This window comes from Bactrocera latifrons, unplaced genomic scaffold (genome assembly GCF_001853355.1).
Source record: "Bactrocera latifrons isolate USDA-ARS-PBARC rearing strain unplaced genomic scaffold, ASM185335v1 scaffold_34, whole genome shotgun sequence".
NCBI classification, from domain to species: domain Eukaryota; kingdom Metazoa; phylum Arthropoda; class Insecta; order Diptera; family Tephritidae; genus Bactrocera; species Bactrocera latifrons.
Genome location: NW_017536979.1, coordinates 1,551,782 through 1,571,392, shown reverse-complemented (window position 1 = coordinate 1,571,392; position 19,611 = coordinate 1,551,782). Strand labels below are relative to the sequence as shown.

Below are 19,611 nucleotides of genomic sequence, written 5' to 3'. Positions count from 1 at the left end.
TGAATAATGAAATGTAATAGATTTTGTGACTGTCACAGAATAGCAAAATCGTCTCAAGTCTCAAAAATTGTCTCTAACTTAAAATCTCAAATTTACCGTGCGATTCTGTACTGTGATATAGTATCAAGTCTCTAAATTTGATAGAGACAAATTTTGAGACTTGAAACAAGTTTGCTATTCTGTAAGTGATAGTCACAAAATCTATTACATTTAATAATTCCGAGATGCTTTTAAACTTGAATGAAAATAAATATGTCGATAACTAAAATTAAATTTCTATAACATAGTCAAAAAACATAATTATCAATCAAAATAAAAATATATGTTGACTTTGTTTCATAATATTTTCGAAATTTTTGTAAAATTTATTTATTTTTAACTTTTTCGTGTTTGAGTTGCTTACAAAATATAAAAAAAATTATAATCGATTAATATCTATGATGATCTCTATTCAGTATATTCAAAATGGCAGACAAGAGTTCTTTTTGGTTTTGTGACTTGCTAACTACCAGGTCTCATATTTGAGGCAATATTTTGAGGCTAAAGCTAGAGACTGTTTAGTGAATAGTAACTAGTCATAAATTGAGATTTTTCCACAAAATGTCTCAAATAGAGATTAGAGACTGCTTACAGAATCCCGCTATTAGAGACATGAGACTGTATCAGAGTGCAGAATCGCACGGTAAAACATACTCAAAATTTCCAGTCTTATCGAAATATCTGGCAACTACTTATTCCTAGTTTCATATATTGTGATTTTTTGCGATTGGAGTGTTAATAAATAATTAATTGTATATGACAGAAGTTTATTGAAAACTATTACAAATTAAAATGTCAGTACCACCGAAGTTTGCTGGCACCGGACTAGAGGAAGTGAATATTCCAGGTCAAGCATATTTAAGAGAAGCCCTCACATCGTGTACCGATCCCTTGAAGGCGATTGAAAGCTTTCAGGTATGTGTGATAAAATTCGACAGCACTCGAAATAATTATTTTCGTTAATAGCTGGAAAATGGTGTACTATTGCCGTCTTTGCGTCCAATGCTGCCATTGCTTGACTTACATGGTGTTCGCCGTTTGGACTTCCACACATCCCTAATGGAGGTGAGTAGTAACAAGACATTGCTGGAGCGATAACAAATAATTCTCTTCGTAGGAGCTGCGAGAAAAACTAATTGCTCATATTAATGAATTGGGACAAAAGGATCCACGTGAACGCGATAAAAAGTTGAGAGAATTGTTGATTAAAAGTTTTCCTGTTGTGCGAGTTAAGGCGCTCCGGCCTGTAGTAATGGCAATTTTACGTAATACCCAACATATTGATGACAAGTATTTGCGAATACTGGTACGGGATCGCGAACTTTATTCGGATACGGATACAGAAGTAAAAAGGCAAATTTGGCGTGATAACCAATCGCTGTTTGGTGATGAAGTTTCACCACTTCTGTCACAATATATTCGTGAAAAGGAACATGTATTATTTGATCACACCAATTTGAACAATCTATTCTTTCATCCCTCACCTAAGGTTCGTCGACAGGGGGAAGTAGTGCAAAAGTTGGCGAATATGATTGGACAAAGTGTCAAACTGTACGACATGGTATTGCAGTTTTTACGAACACTATTTTTACGTACCCGTAACGTTCACTATTGTACTCTTCGTGCTGAATTATTGATGGCACTCCATGACTTAGAGGTACAAGAAATTATATCAGTAGATCCCTGTCATAAATTTACTTGGTGTTTGGATGCCTGTATTCGGGAGAAAAATGTGGACATAAAAAGGTCACGTGAGCTGCAAGGTTTCCTGGATAACATAAAACGTGGTCAAGAGCAGGTTTTAGGTGATTTGTCTATGACTTTATGCGATCCATACGCCATAAATTTTCTGGCAACATCAGCAATAAAAATTTTACAGCATTTAATTAACAACGAAGGACTACCTCGAGATAATACTATTCTCATTTTACTATTGCGTATGCTCGCTTTGGGATTGAGTGCATGGGTAATGATCGACTCGCAAGATTTTAAGGAACCAAAGCTCGACTGCCAGGTTGTAACAAAGTTTCTGCCGGCGCTAATGTCTCTCATGGTAGATGATCAATGTCGCAGTTTGCACTCGAAACTGCCTCCAGATGAACGTGAATCAGCACTTTGTACAATTGAACATTCAGGCCCAGCACCAGATGCAGTTGAGGCCTATATACAAGAAAGCTCCGTAGCCAGTATATTGGCTATGTATTATACCTTGCACACGGCACGAGTAAAAGACCGAGTTGGCGTTTTACGAGCATTAGCCATATTATCGGCATGTAAGGACGATCGAGCATACGAGGATCCCTTTTTACATTCACTTGTAAGTAGTGTCAATGCACAAGAATCACTTATATTTTAAAATCTTGTATTTTTAGATCGCTTTGCTAATTCCAATGGCTGAAGAATTTTCTGCTGAAGATTTCTGCACAACACTGTTTGATGAGTTTCTTTTCGTTGGATTGACTCGTGATAATGTTACAAGACATATGTTAAAACTTTTGTGGTATGTGCACAATAAATTACCTCCAGGAAGATTGGCCACACTCATGAAAGCTATACAGCCTACAACAGGCCATAACGAAACAGTACACAAATTGTATGAAACACTACAAGAACGAATTGGTACAACCATTCATGAAGGCCCAATTTCAGAGCAGCAAGAGGTGGATTTCGACTCACCCTTAAAGAGTGTACCCACCCCAGGGCCGGCTTATATGCAATAGATTTTAGATAATTTTTATAACATAAATTTTTTAAATAAAGTAACCACACAAAATATTTAATTTTTGGTTCTATTTTTAGAAATTATATTTTTATATACAATAAAAAACGTCCACATGCCTGTTGAAAAAAGCCATTTAAATACTATTTAACTTTTGGGCAGTCGTTAGTTTTTTTTTGCATTAAACTTTTAATAACACTGGCATCTTAGAGCCTATATCGAAGCACTATTCTCCTCTGGCTTTGAAGCACATGATTCCGTCTCTTCGTTTATTTGTGGTATTGCCATAACGTCATCGGTGTCCATACTGGCGACAACAGTTCTCGTCTTGGAACAAAACTGGAAAATCTCGTTGTATTCCATGTATAAGCGTTGCCACTTTATGTGCGCTTTAAGTACACCCAGTACATTTGCCAGCAGTTGGTGCTTTGGCACAGACTTTTATAATAAAATATGTATTAAGACATTATAAGTTATCAATAGTTGTAATATATTTGTATTACCAGTATTTTGTGTTCGTATGTAACGTTTAGTGGCGACGGACCCATCAAATCATCAAGTAGTAATCGCAAATTTTTCTCCGTTCCACTTATTGCCAGCTGATACGCGTACATATTGTACCAGAATATCAACTCGTGAGAGGAGTTGATGGCTTCCGATAGCATAATCTGGTTCTCAATGAAGCTTATTTTTGCACTAGATTGCCAGTCATTTATATTCCTACAAGATGAGTTATCAAAATTTATAAATACACATCGTTTTGAGGAAAATTGTAAAGTATCCCTTATACTAATAATAGTTTACGCTCTTTGATATCTTACATGTCTACGGATGTGCTTTTGGTAGCAAATGTGTTGGTTGCAGTTTGAGTCGAGATGAGTGGATACGAAAAGTAATTTTTCTGAAAATCCTTAGGGATTGTTGTTTGTAATCCATGTCGGATTATAGGATCCTTAGTGCTAAGTACAAGCCAAGATTGCAACTGCTCAGAATAAGAATAAGCATTGCCATTGGAAAACAAAATCATTGGCACTCCATCCTCCGTGATTACAAATTGTACAACGGTACCGAGTTTTCCTCCGATTTCATGGCAGGTCACCGCTAAAAAAATTCGTCGTTCCTCAATGTGCCAAATTCTCAAAATGCCACAATCTGTCACAACACCAACCAAGCGACCGCTGGGACACTATAATAAATAGGATAATACGAGTTCCTAAATTACTTCTAAAAATATTTACTAAAATTCTACTTACAAAGGCACACTGTACTGCTGCTGTGCTTAAACTTATAACCGGAAGTTTTGCTTTGCCTGTGTCCATATCAACTAAGCGTAATGTTCCATCCAAACTGCATAACATAGCGTATTTATGGCAGAAATTCAAATTGACAATTGGGGAACCTTTTCGAATGAAAATAAAGGTAAAAAATTATGAACAATTTTATGAGAGTTAATTATACGTACCTACTAAAATTTCCCAAAGTTTCTCTATTTGTGTTGGTCTGACTATATTGTAACCAGTAACTTTGGCTAGGAGGCCACTGCCAGCACTTAGGTACCCATTGTGAACATGAACTCTGTGGTCTAAGGCAGTTTTTTGAAATTCACATTTTGTGTTTAGGTTTATAAGCAATTTGGGACCAGTTGTGGAGGCTTGATATGGCTTAACTCCTGAGAGCAATGGATTAGTTGTTACAGTTGATGTACCAGTATTAGAGTTTGCAGATGGTTTTGTAGTAACAATGAGCGGAAAAGCCTTTACTGAACTATTTTCGGCCTTCAGTGGCTGCAATTTGGCAGCCGATAATGTAGTTTTAATAAGCCTCGCATCCAAGCATCTGGAATGAAATGTTCTATATAGCGAAATTCTGATCATACAATACATAACATGAAATATACATTTCTTGTGCTTCGGTTATCATAGGCTTCGCAAACGCGCCCATTTGGGATGGATGCATTTCGCTTGATGCAACCTCTGCTGGTGTTGTTAATGAACTGTTCGAATTCCAAGATTTCGATGATTGCGAAGGAGTGTCGTGTTCGCTTTTTGATTCACTGACAATTTAATGCAGACAGATATGTTACGAATACAAAGAGTTTTTAGTTTCTACTTACGAGACATCTTGACTCAGTGCTACAAACACTGGGGTAATACGACGTTTGCCGTCTGCAGTTCGTGTTTCTGTTTGTTTTCTAAGTGCATTAAAGTTAGTCGTTTCTTCGCTTCCGCTTACACACAAAGCAGGAGCAGATGAGTCATTAAGTCCGTTTGAAGTTCCAACTGGCACTGTTGGTTGAGATGTGATAGAATTATTGCTGGTGGGGTTTGCTGCAGGCAGTGTAGGAGCTTTAGGCTTTTCGTTAGCATCCCTGAGAAGTTCTGGATTTTCAATAAGTATGTCAGCTGTACCTGTGGATCCATTCTCAATATTTACGCTTTTGCCATATGTTTTTTGGAACAATGAATTCTGGAAATGTATAGTATTTATATGGGCATGATTTACTAAACACCTTCAACCATACTAACCTTTTCTTCGTCTGAGACTGGTGTGCCCAATTCACTTTCAGAAAATTGTAAGCAAGCAACTGTTCCATCTCCGCTACATGCCATGAGAATGCACTTGGCTGGGCCCCAGGAAAGATCCAAAATACTGTCGCTAAATAAATCATGTATAACTACTAAAGGGCGATTAAGCGCTGTCATCCATACTGACAGCGAACGATCTCTTGATCCCATCGCCAAGCAACAGTACTGTAATTTTCGGTCTGCATTGGACGCTTGTCGTGTTAAAACTGTATCATGAAACCGAACACATGTTACGGCTTTTCTGTGCCCTACAAAATCCTTGTCGCATTTCCATCCTTCGCGTTCAATAATGCGTGCTGTAGGACCACCTCCGTTCATAGCATGTGCCGACACCAAATATAAACCGTCTGGGGACCAAGATAGTCGTAGTATGTGAGTCGTACCACCGCAACCTTTAAATGGTTCTGTGATGGTGCTACTGCAACTCCAATCACTTGTCTTCCACATTTTAACACTGCGATCATCACTTTGTGACGCCAAAAATTTGCCTAGTGGGTCCCAAGCAACCCCTTTCACCAAACCAGAATGTCCACGTAACGTAGTAACCATATTGGGAAATGACTGTACATCCCAGATTATAATGGTGTTGTCAATACTGCAACTGGCTAACCATCGTTCATTAGGTGACCACGCCAAGTCTAGAACATCGCCTGAATGTGCGCGGAGAGTTGCTGCACATTTCCATGATTCTGCATTTTTTTGAAGACCACCACTACCAAACACTCCACTGGGTCCCTGTAATTTGTTTAAAAAATCTGAGTGTTTATATAATATATTATGACAGCTATTTTATTTGACAATACCTTGGACATTTTCCAAATCATAACTAATTTGTCATCTGAACCAGACGCTAACATTTGCCCATTTGGTGACCAACGTACGCAATTTACGCAAGCCAAATGATTGTCCAATTGGCAAAGCATCTTAGGTACGCTTTCATCCTGCTCAATCTTTTCTGATAATACCGGTAGTAAATTCCATATCACGACACGCCCTGAATCCAGTCCTTGGCCACCAGTGGCAAATTTGAGGCATTCCTGGTGTACATCGACGGAGAATATTGGTTTATCTTTGAGGGATATTACACACAGAAAGAAAATGAAAGAAAATTTATATTGAAATTAAAGCCATGTGATAGCGGTAAAAAAGTACTTACCGTCATGATGTACCCAGCTTGGTTTCAGTAGTTTCATTAAACCAAATAAATATGTTTATATATTTTAGATATAAACTTTTGGTAAAATCTATTCAATTCAAATCAACTTCTCAAAATTTACCCAATTTTACTGATACAAAATTTTTATTTTTAACTTCTTATCGTGTGTTATTTGTTCTACACATTGTTTTTATTTTTGCGCTTTTTGATTGTTGCCGGTAGAGAACTCATAAACTCGAGTCAATTTGTAAATTGTCAAATATAAGCGAAACCCTAATAGGGTTTCACATCAACCAACCCAACAGGAAAATTTTCCTTACTTAAAATCTTGTCTGTAATAATCAAAAATAATATGATTGTGTAACCCAGAATGTATTTTCAGGTTATTTATTTTAGATACTGTCATAATTATAGTTATTTTAGAATTTGGTATAAGATTTTTCTAACAAAAAAACATGTTGGCAAAATTAGAATCAATAGATAACGATGAAAGAAAAATATCTCAAGATTCCGTATTGTATTGTTGATATAAATATAAATTAATTTTAATTTTATAAATTTAAAAATAAGATATTCACAACTTAAAAATTGGTGGATTATTTTGTTTTCAGCAAAACAAATTTATATGTTGTCGAACCCTTCGAACCTTTTTCATTTACATTTTTGACATTTTCTTCTAAATGAACTGTCAAAAACACTGCATTAGCTACAATCACTGCTTTATTCACGTCAACATCGGACATATGCACATTTGACAAATAAGATAGATTCATTCCAAGATTTGTGGCTATGGTTGAATATTATAATTTATGATTAAAACTATCGTGTTGAAGTACCACAAAAAAAGAAGAAACTAAGTGTTACTAATAACTGAAAGACTTTGCTGCAATTTGAATGAAAACGGACGGAAGTTGTGTGGTGACCAACTCGCAACAAAGTCAGCGAGTACCGAGTGGCTACATTGCATTGGCGAGGAAAATTTAAAACCGATAAACAAAGAAACTATTTAAATAAAAACCGGATCCCGACTTGCAAAATGCAAACTATTAGTGAGAAATATAACCCAAGCGTTTGAAAAGATTTCCCACAAGAATAAATCCATATTATTTGTTATTGTCAATTATAGAACGTGAGCGTAAACGCTATCAAAAGGATACGGCACCCGCAGATGATATAATTACATTAATACATTTGGTACGCCAGAATCCTGCGCTATATAATTATAAATTAGAGCCTAATCAAAGACGGCGGATTGATGTGTTAAATGGTTGGGCTGAAATAGCGGCGAAAATTGGTAGTAAGTAGTAACTTTAAATACACATCGTATGCTTGTGTTTGCAAGCGAAGTTTTATACGTAGTGACGTTGAGGTGGTGATAACAGTATTTTTTTCCAAATAAGATATATTCTTTCCATTTTAGACCGATATACTGTAGAGGAGTGTCGACGTAAGTGGAAAAATTTAAGAGACACTTATCACCAATACCGACTTCGTAAACCAAAACCTGGCGATGGCTTATCCAAATGGCGTTATGCCAAAGAATTAGAATTCTTATCGAGTATATATCAGCCAAAATTGAAATCACAACGCCATCAGAATTACATGATAGACACACAACGTTCGGACCTTCATGACCTTGGTGGACCCACCGTAGCAACTCGATTAAAAGAAGACCATAACGATGGCGGAATTGTGCACCATTCGAATCCGGCCATAACCCTAGTGAACGACGATGAGGCATTCATACTTACCACTTACGAAGAGAGTGTCACAGATGATGTTACAACTATTGATCATGGTGGTCATGATGACCCAAGTATATCTTCTCATATGGAGCTGACACACGACGATGATGATGTCGAAGATGTACAAGAAATTGTTAAAAACGAACACGGTTCGTCATTGGACGATGCAACTGGCACCGAAGTTCATTACGAGGAGGTGTGCATGTATGAAGAGGCAGGGAACGGACCTAGTGTAGATTGCGAGACCATTATTGGCTCAGGGGGCGTAGTGCGCAGCTCCTCGACAGATTCAAAAAATTTTGCGTATGAGAAATACAACTTTTGCATTTATATTTTTGTAAAAAAAGATTTCTTTATAGAAGTACACACCATCACCATCACACGCACTCTACAGCTGATTCATTCACCTACTCTATGAATGACTTTTGCATCGAATCAATACCCCATTTACCTAGTACAAGTGGTGGAGGTGGTGAAAGTGGTAGCGGCAGCAGTAGTAGTAGTGTAATTGGTGGAGCGAAATTAAAGAATTTGACTACTTCAACAATTGTAACAACTCCCGTTGTAGTGAGCAGTAGTTCTAATAACCCTAATGTGGTGCAACAACAAACGGCAAATTCGTCCATTTTACAGTTACAGTCTCCCACATCTATGATGTATAATGGACAATCGCGCGAGGAGTTGGATTTATTTTTCGCTTTTCTCAAACAGAAGATGCAACGTTTTTCAAAGGAGGAAATAACTTTGATGCAAGTCGAATTTCTGAATTGTGTTCAGAAACATGAAGCTGAACGAAAATATAACGGAGGCGGTAGCGGAGATGCAACAATATTACATCAATAAGCTGAAATTGAATTTATTATAAATTTAAAATTTATATATCCAACAAGGTTTGTAATTAAGAATTGTAAATGTTTTGTGTATTTAATGCGCATCATAATGCTTCTGAATAATATGAAAACATAATGAATAAATGTATTTAACAACACATACATAGAGGATTTCAATATAGCACAGGATCAAAAATCAAATATATGTGTGAATTTAAATAGATCTCTGTTTATTTGTAGTTTCAAATATGAATATCCATTATTGATGAATAATAACCAAAACTGGACCGCTCCATATTCACAATTGAACTTAAGAACTAAAACATTGAATCTGAAAATTGCAAAACATATTACAATTTATGTTAAAAAGTCAGCTTTCGACAACGAACAGCGAGCAAATTAGTAGTGATGATATTCAATAATTATGACTAAAAACTACGATATAAAGAAATGTACAAGGAACATGGCTTTCTTCTATTCAATCATTAACAAATTATTCTAACACGTAATTAAATAATTATGATTATCTATTTACACACAACTAAAATATTGTACTGATATATGTACATATCATTATGAAGGCGGAATAATGGCATGATTTTCGGCTAATCTGACTGCATTGAGGTAAAGTTTAGTTTGCAGCCTTCTACACAGTATACTCTATGTATTTTCGTTGAGTTTTGTTATATATTCCGTATTAAAATAGATCACTGTAATCGTAATATCATCTCGATACAAACGCACCACATCTTGCGGCAACGAAAGATAGTAAGCTATTTTCGAATGTTCAATGCCGTAATCGGTGCCCCCCAAAGCATTGCGTATTAGATGTGTTGCGGAATTCTGATCCAGTGGTTTCCTTGCGCGTCCAGCTCTGATAAAATATTAATAAAATTCATTACATTAAATCTAATATTTTTTCAAATCAATACATACTTTCGTTCTGCCAACAATTTGGATACGTCAAGCAATGTGACTTCGCCAGGTGGTAACTTCATAGGTTCCAGTACCTTTTTGGAATTTAAATGTTCGCCAACGAGACCTACAACTTGGGATGGTGTTAAAAAATCCCACAAACCATCGCTAGCTATAACCAAAAATTTATCGCTGGGTCCTAGTACATGATGCTGTACTTCTGGTAGCGCCGTTAGATAAGGTGGTGTGTAATAATGTGGTGGCACTGCATGCTCCCCAAAAGTAGGTACAACATATTTATCCATTATTTCATTACTCCATTTGTAACGGAAGTCTCCTAGGGCTCGTAAAGGTGCTAATTGACCCAATAAACGCTCATTACGTATGGCCGTGTCGTGCTCCTCTTTGGGATGCTCTTCTAGGATGCGTTGAACTTCCTTAAGATTGTCGGCGTTGTGCTCGTTGTTCAATTTTTTAGATTGCCACTGTCCGGTTTCAGGACATTGTATACCCAAGACTGCGCCGCAATCACCAGTGCTGGCAACATGCAAATTTAGCTGATCAATATGAGCTAGACAAGCCACAGCACCTAAAAGTAAAAGCTCATTACCAATTTTGATTCAAGGCATATTTTAAACTTACCTGACATTGCGACCGACATTGTGCGCATATTTGTGTGTATTAAAGCTTCTTTTGATAAATCATCATCTAATCGCAAAAAGGCGTTACTTATTTCAAATGCGACATCTTGTGCTGCCTGTCCAGAAATAGTTTGCACATATTCCCTAAAGCTATTTTCGTAAATATTTTTTATTTCGGAGACGAAATCCGCCTGTTCACCAAAAAAAATTATAAATAATATTTTTGGGAAATTTGCACGAAACTTACCTTATCATTATGGCATCTTAAAAATGATTGACTGTTGTAATCTTTGGTTATTATTTCATTCAGTGTTCCTCTGTCGATGGCCCCAGCCGCCACATATCGCAACAAGCGTTTGGAAATAACTTGAGAGCAGGCGGGTCCACCATGGCCGTCAAATATTCCACATATGAAACCTTTAATAATAGTTTTTAATTGACATGTTCAATTTCGGATTTAGTTATATAACAATACAATTATGTAAACCACTAACCATTTTTGTGTAAAAATGTAGCTTCGGTTCGGGAATCTTCACAAGGTTTATTCGAACTTAATTGATTGGATTCATAACTACGTACTATACTGTCCTCTTCGGCAAACGTTTGGATGTATTCGTTTTCTCTCAAAATTAAGTTGATCTAAATGGAATTGATATATTATTACCTATATATTTGCATAAATCTTTTGTATGTCGGTAATTTAGATTACATCGTACGGCGAAAGGTTTGGCAGCTGTGCTTCTTGGCGAATTGTAATTCGGAATTGACGTATCGCACCTCCAACATTGGAACAGTTGCCTTGTCGTATACAGACGACACTGTTACGAAGAAGGAGTGTTAGCATCGAAAATTTACTGTATAATGCTAGATGAGTGTAACTTCCAAGTATAAACAATTGTTACCCTAAATGTATGGAATCTTCTTTTTTTAAGGCAATGTTAGCCTGTGTGGAGAATAAACAAACCAAACAAAATTTAATACTTAAGAAAATAGAAAACTGGTTCTCTTTATGATGAGGTTTGCAGAACGGATTCACCTTACCTTAGTGATTTTCAAAATTTTAATTATTTTATACTGAACACAATATTAAAATAATAATATTGTACATAGCTTTTAAACCGAAACTTTGTATCTTTATTAAAATGCTATATATGTATAAAACAAAATGTCCCTAAAAGGAATTTGTTTCTTTTATAATTTTGACATTGCCATATGAAACAACTAGTTGCCACATCAAAATTTTTTAGCGAATATTTTTAATGTTGCCATCCTGATCATAAATAGTGATAAATGGCGATAATTTGCCAGCACAAATCAAAATCTGAGATACCAAAGTTCACCTCACGTTATCGTGCGACTTTAAAGAAATTGAATTCACGACAGAGAACTTTAATTATAATTACTTGTATATTATAGTAATCTCTTGCACGAGAATGACGTAAAAATGAAATAAAATATTTCAATTCTCGTAGCGTGTGTACCGCCTTACTGTACAAAAATTGTAATAGAGTTATGTGTACACCTGTTCTGTCATAATTTTTTGAGGGTGTTTACGCGTTTTCTTCTTCATGCAATCAGAGAGATTTTTCAATGCAGAGAACGAAAATTGTAGAAAGGAAAAAATGAGATTCGATTGAAAAATTATAAAAGGACGTATAATATGAGTGAAAATGTTTTGTCTAACAGAATTTATTTTGTGTACATTTGCAATATTTTTTGGTAAAATGTGAAAAAGACGTAATGAGAAACTTGTTTCCAATTGCCGTCGTGGTTTGAGCTTCGTTCGCTTCTTCTTCGTTGTCTACGTCTGCTTTGTGCTAGATATTTTTATTTCCATCACTAGCTAAATTTCCACCAATTTTTCTTCAATACTTCAAGTAGAAAATAGTGAAAAAATCATCTATTATAAACATCAAAAAAGATACAAGTGAAATAGATTTCTTAAATGCGAGTGTTATACAAATGAAAAGAACTTGAGATTCTGTGTTTTTGTTGTTGCGTTATGAAGAAAGCTAAACAGTTTTCTCTGTGTTGGGTTAAATGATTGTTAATTTTCATTTCATTAACATATCGGAGTAAAGACGAATATACATTCGTATTAAATGTAGAGCCAACAGCTGCATTCGCAGACAGCGAGCAAAGCAGCAATAGCAGAGTGCGAAGGCATTTCAACAGCATTAAAAGAAGCAACGGGAAGACAGGTAAAGTGGAAGAGAGCACAAGTGTAGTTCATATGAAGACACTTTGAATATGCTATATGTGTGTGTTTGTGATTGTTTGCTGCATATGTTTGGATTTAAAAATCATCACAAAATAACAATTTAAAACGAAACGTGTAAAACTGCATTTTCGTACTACTTAAATTACACACTTATGCAAAAAAGATTAAAAAGGAAGGGCAAAAGCAAAGTTACAAATGCTGGCTTATAAATAAGTGAAAGCTAAAGGTTGAGCTATCCTATAATACTTGAGTGCTTTTTTCTGCTCTATATGTACATATATAGTATATGACATTGTTTATGAAATATTGATATCTGTGTAGGTAAGTAGTTATTTAACACAACTTCAAAATAGGTGATTTTTCTTATTTACAGGATATCAACAAAAATTTGGGTATGAGTGTGTGTGTGGGTTTACCTAATTTGACCTTATGTATATGGCACATCTTTAAATTCCTTTTTTTATTTTGAAAATAATACATATATTTTAATGGGTTTATTCATTAATTTTGTAAACTACTTATACTATATATACTATGTATCTATTTTGTGAGTACATGTACATATATTATACTACATACTATATAAAAGTATAAAACACTTACTAATAGATCAAATAATGATTAACTAATGTGATTATAAAAGTATACCTGTAATGCTGCCAATTGGTTATGTATTTTGGGATATCTCCATCTTATATACTTTCTTCAACTAAAATTACTTAAATTCACCCACATATCCTCTAGATAGTTGTATTTACATAGTTTTTCTATAAACATTAATTATATAAGATTATTCTAATTCTTCTACCCAATAATATCATGGAGACAGCACCTCCCAAAGCCAAATAGTATATGAAAGATTTAATTTTACTATTTTATTTTCTTCTCATTTCAGACAATAACTTTGACTTTAGGTTTTTATCATTATGTTAATTTAGAAGAAAAATGTCTTCTTGTGTAAATATTAAGCAGATACCATTCATAGTAGTGGAGCTTTGTTAAGTATTTGTTGTTTGGTGCATTTGACGTCACCTCTAGGACGTGGTTCATGAAAACCTATTTACCGGCAATTGTTTTTCCCTCTGCTTGATTGCTGATAAAAATGGGCGCAACCGCTTCGACGAGCGGTTATCATATGCCAGCCACAAGCAGTAATGCTGGAGGTAGTTCCGGCTTGTTGCTGCCTTCTTCAGCTGCTCTGACAGCCGGCGCTTCTGGTAGTGGCGGTGGTCCAGGTGGGAACTCCTCGCTTATGGGCGCAGCAGGCGTTGGTGTTCCCCACTTTCGAGAGCAACGTCGTAAGCGAGTGACGGGTTTCGCAACGCTAAAACGGAAATTCATACGTAGACGACGTTCTTCAAAAGCCTGTGATCATGCGCGTGTTTTGCGCGATTTCGTATCCGACTGGACCCCGTTGGAACTTGCAGCGTTATGTGAAGAGTATGAGGCGTTAGCTGCTCTAAGGGATCTATCGGTAATACAAAATAACGTTACACTGTCACTTTCTTTGATATTAATTATTTCTACTTCATTTCAGGTACAAGCGGAACTGGCGCGTCCACCTGCAACAACATTTAAACAAGATTTGGCGGCAATTTATGAAATGAAAACTTGTACAGACTGTGATCTGGTCTTTCGTGGATCTATTTTTCCAGTGCATCGATCTATACTCTCATCACGATGCTCGTATTTCAGGGATTTGCTAGCCGGGTGCCCAGGCTTTGGTGCACGCATTTGTCTTGAATTGCCAACTTCGCCCATCGATGTTCAGATGTTCTCCTCGCTATTACGTTTCCTGTACACGGGTGATCTTTGTCCACATGACCCAACCATTGACATAAATCTTTTGCGACAGTTGAGTGATGACTTCGGAACACCGAATCCTTTGGAACATGATCTTCGGTATTTGCTCGAAACAGGTGATTATGCCGATGCGGCTTTAGTGTTCACAGTTGAGGGCAACGATTACCATCGACCCGATTCTGGTAGCTCTGAGTATGGCTTTAGACCGAAACTGGAACTGCCCTGCCATAAGGCGATCCTTAGTGCTCGCTCACCGTTCTTTCGGAATCTAATCGCACGTCGGACGCGAAATATTGATGAATATACCGAACGTGCATTGCATGTTCCAACGAGGATTGTGCTTGATGAGACAGTAATACCGAAGAGATACGCGCGAGTGTTGTTACATGCTATCTACCTGGACACAGTCGATTTGACGCTAATCTTACGTGGTGCTGGTTCTGGTAATTCGGCGGGATCACTGGGTGAAGTACATGCGTTGACGAATACGGGACGTGCGCGACCTACGCCGCTGGAGGAGGCTATGGAGTTGTACCAAATTGGAAGGTTTCTCGAATTGGATATTTTAGCACAAGGTTGCGAGGATTTGATACTTGAGTGGCTAACTTTAGACACGCTGCCCACTGTGCTTAGGTGGGGCTCACAGGTAAGTAAATAGTATATCGAAACAATAAATAAGTGGAATTAACAATTTTTTCTTTATTTATTGTTTATAGCCCCATGGTTCGGCTTGGGTTTATCGACAAGCATGCCAATATCTACGAGAAGAGTTTTCAGCCGTTATTGCGTCACCGGTGCTGCATCAACTGGATAAGTCGCAGTTGATACATGTGCTTCAGAGCAATTTTTTGCAGGCATCAGAATTAGAGGTTCTGCAGGCTGTTCTTAAATGGGGAGAACAAGAACTGATAAGACGCATGGAGGATCGTGAACCAAATATCGTGTCACATACGGCACATTCTGTGACAAGAAAAGGAGTAAAAAAACGTGATCTTAGTGATGTTGAGTTGCGAGAAATTCTTTCAGAACTGCTGCCATTGGTTCGGATGGATCACGTTTTGCCACCCAATAGTGAGGTTCTTGCGCAAGCTATTCGTCGAGGTCTTGTGAGTACTCCACCTTCGCACATGATTAGTGACGATCGGGAAAATTTGCGTGTTAATGCGTGGATTCGGGGAGGAAAAAACCAGGGTCTTTTCGTGCGGCCGCGTCTTTTCATGCCATACTTTGAAGAAGTGAAAGTATTGCTTGAAGATCGAATGGCGTCGTCTCATCACCAAGCAGAATTGATGCGAATGCGGCGGTCGCGACATCTGCCCGATATTCCCGACACATTATACATGGTGTCTCGTATAAGTGCAGCTAAAAAACCCAGCGTACCTACAGCGGCTGCAGTGACTGGCAAAGAGAGTGTTAACATATTGGCTGCAGCAGCTGCCATACCGCCCCCCGACACACAAACTTTGGCAGCGTTACTCAAACGCGAACATAAGCTACATCAATCACCGATGTGTCAACGTGCACTGCTCTTGCCTCTTTCATCGAAACATGAAATCGACCGACAGATTCGCTTGCGAGTAGTCCGTGAGTTTAATCTGCCCGATGCAGTCTCAGATTTGCTTGAAACGTCATTGCTTAGCAAACAGAATGCTGCCAATGCAGCAGCTGCGTCAGCTGCGTCAGCTGCAGCAACAACTGTTTCAGAAGACAGCGGTATAACATCAACCACTCAAACTGATCCGACACTTATCGAAGACGATGATGAAACGCCCCCACCTTCTCCGGCTGCTGCAGGATCCGTGCCTCGACTGACCGTAGCGGGGGGATATCTTTCAACGTCAGTAGGCTCATCGGCAGCCTCTTCCACTTGTGGTGGTGAAGGCATCCAACCATGTTATAGTCGTAATTTAACATTTCCACGACAGCACCCGGGCGGTTTGCTGGGTATGGGAAGTGGCGTCGGTATGGGAATGCTGGCAAATGTCGGTGTTGGGGGTAGCGGAGCTCTTCAAGCAAACTATGCACGACTCTCAGCTTCTGTACATCATCGAAATGACCTGCCAGCGTTAATTACGGAAGGAGATTATCGTTTTCCCCATGGTAGTGCGTTGGGGATTAACATTGGAGCTGAGGGCGGTGGTGGTGCGGTAGGATGTGGGGATGGCGGCAACGGTGGTCATTTGTCGGATATGATGCCCGATGTTGCAATGGCAACTGCTTCATTGGGTCAACTGCATTTGGCGAATAACTCCAATAATAGTAATGGAGATATGCATGAAAGTCTACAACTCGACTTGGGAGACGGATCGAGTCACATAATGGGAGGTGGTGCACCTGGTGCTGTTGTACCAATGGGATTGCGTGGCATGCAAGTAATATCAATGAATTGCTCATATTTTTTATTAGACTAAATAAATTACACCAAAATTTTTTTAGCACCAGATGCCACCCAGCAACTATCACCACTTTATGCAACGCTCAAATTCACCATTCGACATGTTAAGGCAAGGTCAACATTCACCAGCTCCACATCCACCACCTGGGCCATACAATTCAGGGCCGCCCAGATTCTTATAGAGTTTGCGAGTGGCCCCCGATCAGGGCCTTTATTTTAGCATGCCTTTTTGAGACACAGACACAAGAAAATGAATCCAAAATTACATAACGGGCATAGTTTTATGTTACGTCAAAACTGTGCATATCGAGGCTTGCATCCGGAATAAGGAACGTTTACACAGTTTCCGTTTTAACATTATTTTTATATTGAATGAAGATAAGATGGTGTCCACCTGCAATGTAAATCGTTATGACAAGTGGAAAAGTTTCCTTATGCTCAGTTTCGAAGTGAATAGTTTTTTTTTTTTTAGAGAAAAACCTGCAAAAATGACCGGACCAAACCCCACATACATTCTTATGTACTTATCGCTATGTGGAAAGATATAGCGCTACTCTAGTGTGCACTTCATTAATTGTCGTCATATAGCTACGAATGTATCATACTTACCTGTGATTTTTGTTTTTCCATTCCATTCCACAAAATATTCCGTTATCCCTTCTGCTTATTCGTGTTTGTTTAGATTGTTTGAAAAGGCCAATCATAGAATCCTATACAATTATTCGATAAATTTGGAATTGTAATAAGTTTGGGAAATAACAAATGTTGCTAGAAACTTTGCTTCATATTTATATGAAAACCAGTTTTAAAATACAAAGACTTCTATAAAGTCCTAATCAAACAAAAATAATTTCACATTCTATGTTATCTCATATTTTTCAAAGAAATGAATTTGTTCAATATTAGTCTCACAAATATTCCATTTGTATTTCATTTTCGAAAAGTGCACTATATCTTTGCCCATGGCAGTGTAGGTTACATCACTCGAAATTCAAGAAAAACGCTAAAATAAGGGACGCACATAAAATGGAGTGAAGATGAAAAATAATACAACACACTCGCACGTTAATAATTAATCTAAGTTGAGTCGACTTCAAACGTCGAACGAAGTAAGGTGCGAAAAGGTGCTTACTGCACCTTTTGATATTGTAAAGTAATGTAAAATGCGCAAATGTGAAAGAAAGAGTTCGTCTAAACTAGCGATCAGACCAATACATAAAATAATTAATGGGTAATTGAATTAAAAATTAAAAAAAAAAGAAAACAGTGTAGGGGTTAAAAGTGACTTGTGGATATATGTACATAATATATACATATAAAATGTCTGAACTGGCGTATACACTTACGAAAATTATTTACTTGCAAATAATTATACGTATAATTGTATAAATTGCATTATATATATATGATGAACTAGATAAAAATGTTAATTTTAAGCAAATAAAACACAATTTGTTTTGAGAGGTGCGTGTGAGTTATACAACTTTGGATCCTGCTGAAAATTTAGCAGAGATCTGCATATAGATTAAAAACAACAAGAAAGAAATCTCAAAAAAAAAAAAAAAAAACATTCTAAAAAGGTTGGATAAAGGGTTATTACAAATTTATATTAAAAATGTGACAAGTTCTTTGAATTATTTTAGCTTATGCGTTCATAACACACACTCTGTGAGCCAGATAAGGAAACTAAAATTAATATTTAAACATGTGCAGTAAAACTCACACAAAATTTTTTTTTTTAGAATTTTTCATTGCATTTTTTCTTTGTGATTTCCCCTTTGAATCTACCTATTATTTATAAATCTAAATATAAGAATGCATTCGAATATTTGATCAAATGTTTTTCCCTGAAGGTACAATATAATTTTTGTGCTAATACTTTTAAGTAAATCAACTGATTTTTTTATATTGCTTATATTGCTGTAAGTCCTCGATTAGAATAATTTCGAATAATAAAATTTATTATCGTCAAATTGACAGCAGTTTTTTCGTCAAAGATTTACGTTCTGTCGTAGACTTTTGATATGAATATGTCTACTGCGTCCTTTAGGAACTTCTCTTATTATTAATTATGAAGGCATCTATCTATCTATATACATATGTATATACACACGTACCTATGAAAGAATATTCTCATTTCATCTACACACATACATACATATGTATGCATGTGTATGTAATATTAGCTAATTCAGTTTTGACTGTTTCATTACTTTTGAAGGTTGGCAGATTTCTGTTTTTGTGTTATGCAGAACCTTCTTTTTAATGTACCTACTAAATAAGTTATACTTGTAATAATGAAGTGAAACCTATTTTAATTTCATAAATTATATTTATTACAATTCTAATAATAGGTAAACAATACGATTATCTAAATATACATACATACATACATACATATATCCTACACATGTTTAAAATTAACATTGTAATTTACATTCAAATAAAGCAAAAATTCGCAATGTTACGACAATTTATAAGCGCAAAGCAAGCAAAATCTCTACCCCTAAAATGGAATAGTCTAAAAAGCAAAATAAACAGAGACAAAAAAAAAAAAAAAAA

The 19,611-nt window shown here is 36.6% G+C and overlaps 5 protein-coding genes across 7 annotated transcripts; 3 read left to right on the top strand and 2 right to left on the bottom strand.

Moving 5' to 3' along the window:
• The first annotated feature begins 831 nt into the window (after positions 1–831).
• LOC108971356 (negative elongation factor B) lies at positions 832–2,819 on the top strand. The gene is made up of 4 exons (XM_018937351.1): positions 832–954; positions 1,006–1,104; positions 1,157–2,356; positions 2,412–2,819. Exons 1-4 carry the CDS (start codon positions 832–834, stop codon positions 2,757–2,759), a joined length of 1,770 nt encoding a protein of 589 aa, XP_018792896.1. The 3' UTR covers positions 2,760–2,819.
• LOC108971355 (protein HIRA homolog) lies at positions 2,810–6,809 on the bottom strand. The gene is made up of 10 exons (XM_018937350.1): positions 6,500–6,809; positions 6,147–6,412; positions 5,284–6,078; positions 4,872–5,224; positions 4,656–4,811; positions 4,221–4,594; positions 4,012–4,157; positions 3,580–3,944; positions 3,262–3,478; positions 2,810–3,196 (listed from the first exon to the last, which is right to left on the bottom strand). The coding sequence occupies exons 1-10, from the start codon at positions 6,534–6,536 to the stop codon at positions 2,972–2,974; spliced, it is 2,934 nt and encodes a 977-aa protein (XP_018792895.1). The 5' UTR covers positions 6,537–6,809; the 3' UTR covers positions 2,810–2,971.
• A 401-nt stretch (positions 6,810–7,210) lies between these two features.
• On the top strand, positions 7,211–9,236 carry LOC108971353. Of its 2 annotated transcripts, none has more exons than XM_018937349.1 (4): positions 7,211–7,548; positions 7,626–7,796; positions 7,920–8,547; positions 8,607–9,236. In XM_018937349.1, the coding sequence occupies exons 1-4, from the start codon at positions 7,536–7,538 to the stop codon at positions 9,085–9,087; spliced, it is 1,293 nt and encodes a 430-aa protein (XP_018792894.1). In that variant the 5' UTR covers positions 7,211–7,535; the 3' UTR covers positions 9,088–9,236. The 2 variants fall into 2 exon arrangements, with proteins under 2 accessions (XP_018792894.1, XP_018792893.1); XM_018937348.1 differs by having other exon boundaries at positions 7,212–7,548; positions 8,604–9,236.
• A 41-nt stretch (positions 9,237–9,277) lies between these two features.
• LOC108971352 (pyruvate dehydrogenase [acetyl-transferring]-phosphatase 1, mitochondrial) lies at positions 9,278–11,785 on the bottom strand. 2 transcript variants are annotated; one of them, XM_018937346.1, is made up of 7 exons: positions 11,672–11,785; positions 11,340–11,573; positions 11,125–11,269; positions 10,878–11,047; positions 10,632–10,821; positions 10,011–10,578; positions 9,735–9,948 (listed from the first exon to the last, which is right to left on the bottom strand). In XM_018937346.1, the coding sequence occupies exons 2-7, from the start codon at positions 11,472–11,474 to the stop codon at positions 9,735–9,737; spliced, it is 1,422 nt and encodes a 473-aa protein (XP_018792891.1). In that variant the 5' UTR covers positions 11,475–11,573; positions 11,672–11,785. The 2 variants fall into 2 exon arrangements, with proteins under 2 accessions (XP_018792892.1, XP_018792891.1); XM_018937347.1 differs by lacking the exon at positions 11,672–11,785 and having other exon boundaries at positions 9,278–9,948; positions 11,340–11,474.
• Positions 11,786–12,203: 418 nt separating this feature from the next.
• Positions 12,204–19,609, top strand: LOC108971418 (BTB/POZ domain-containing protein 7). Its single transcript, XM_018937472.1, has 5 exons — positions 12,204–12,831; positions 13,747–14,325; positions 14,389–15,300; positions 15,371–17,026; positions 17,091–19,609. Exons 2-5 carry the CDS (start codon positions 13,954–13,956, stop codon positions 17,229–17,231), a joined length of 3,081 nt encoding a protein of 1,026 aa, XP_018793017.1. The 5' UTR covers positions 12,204–12,831; positions 13,747–13,953; the 3' UTR covers positions 17,232–19,609.
• The last annotated feature ends 2 nt before the right edge of the window (positions 19,610–19,611 follow it).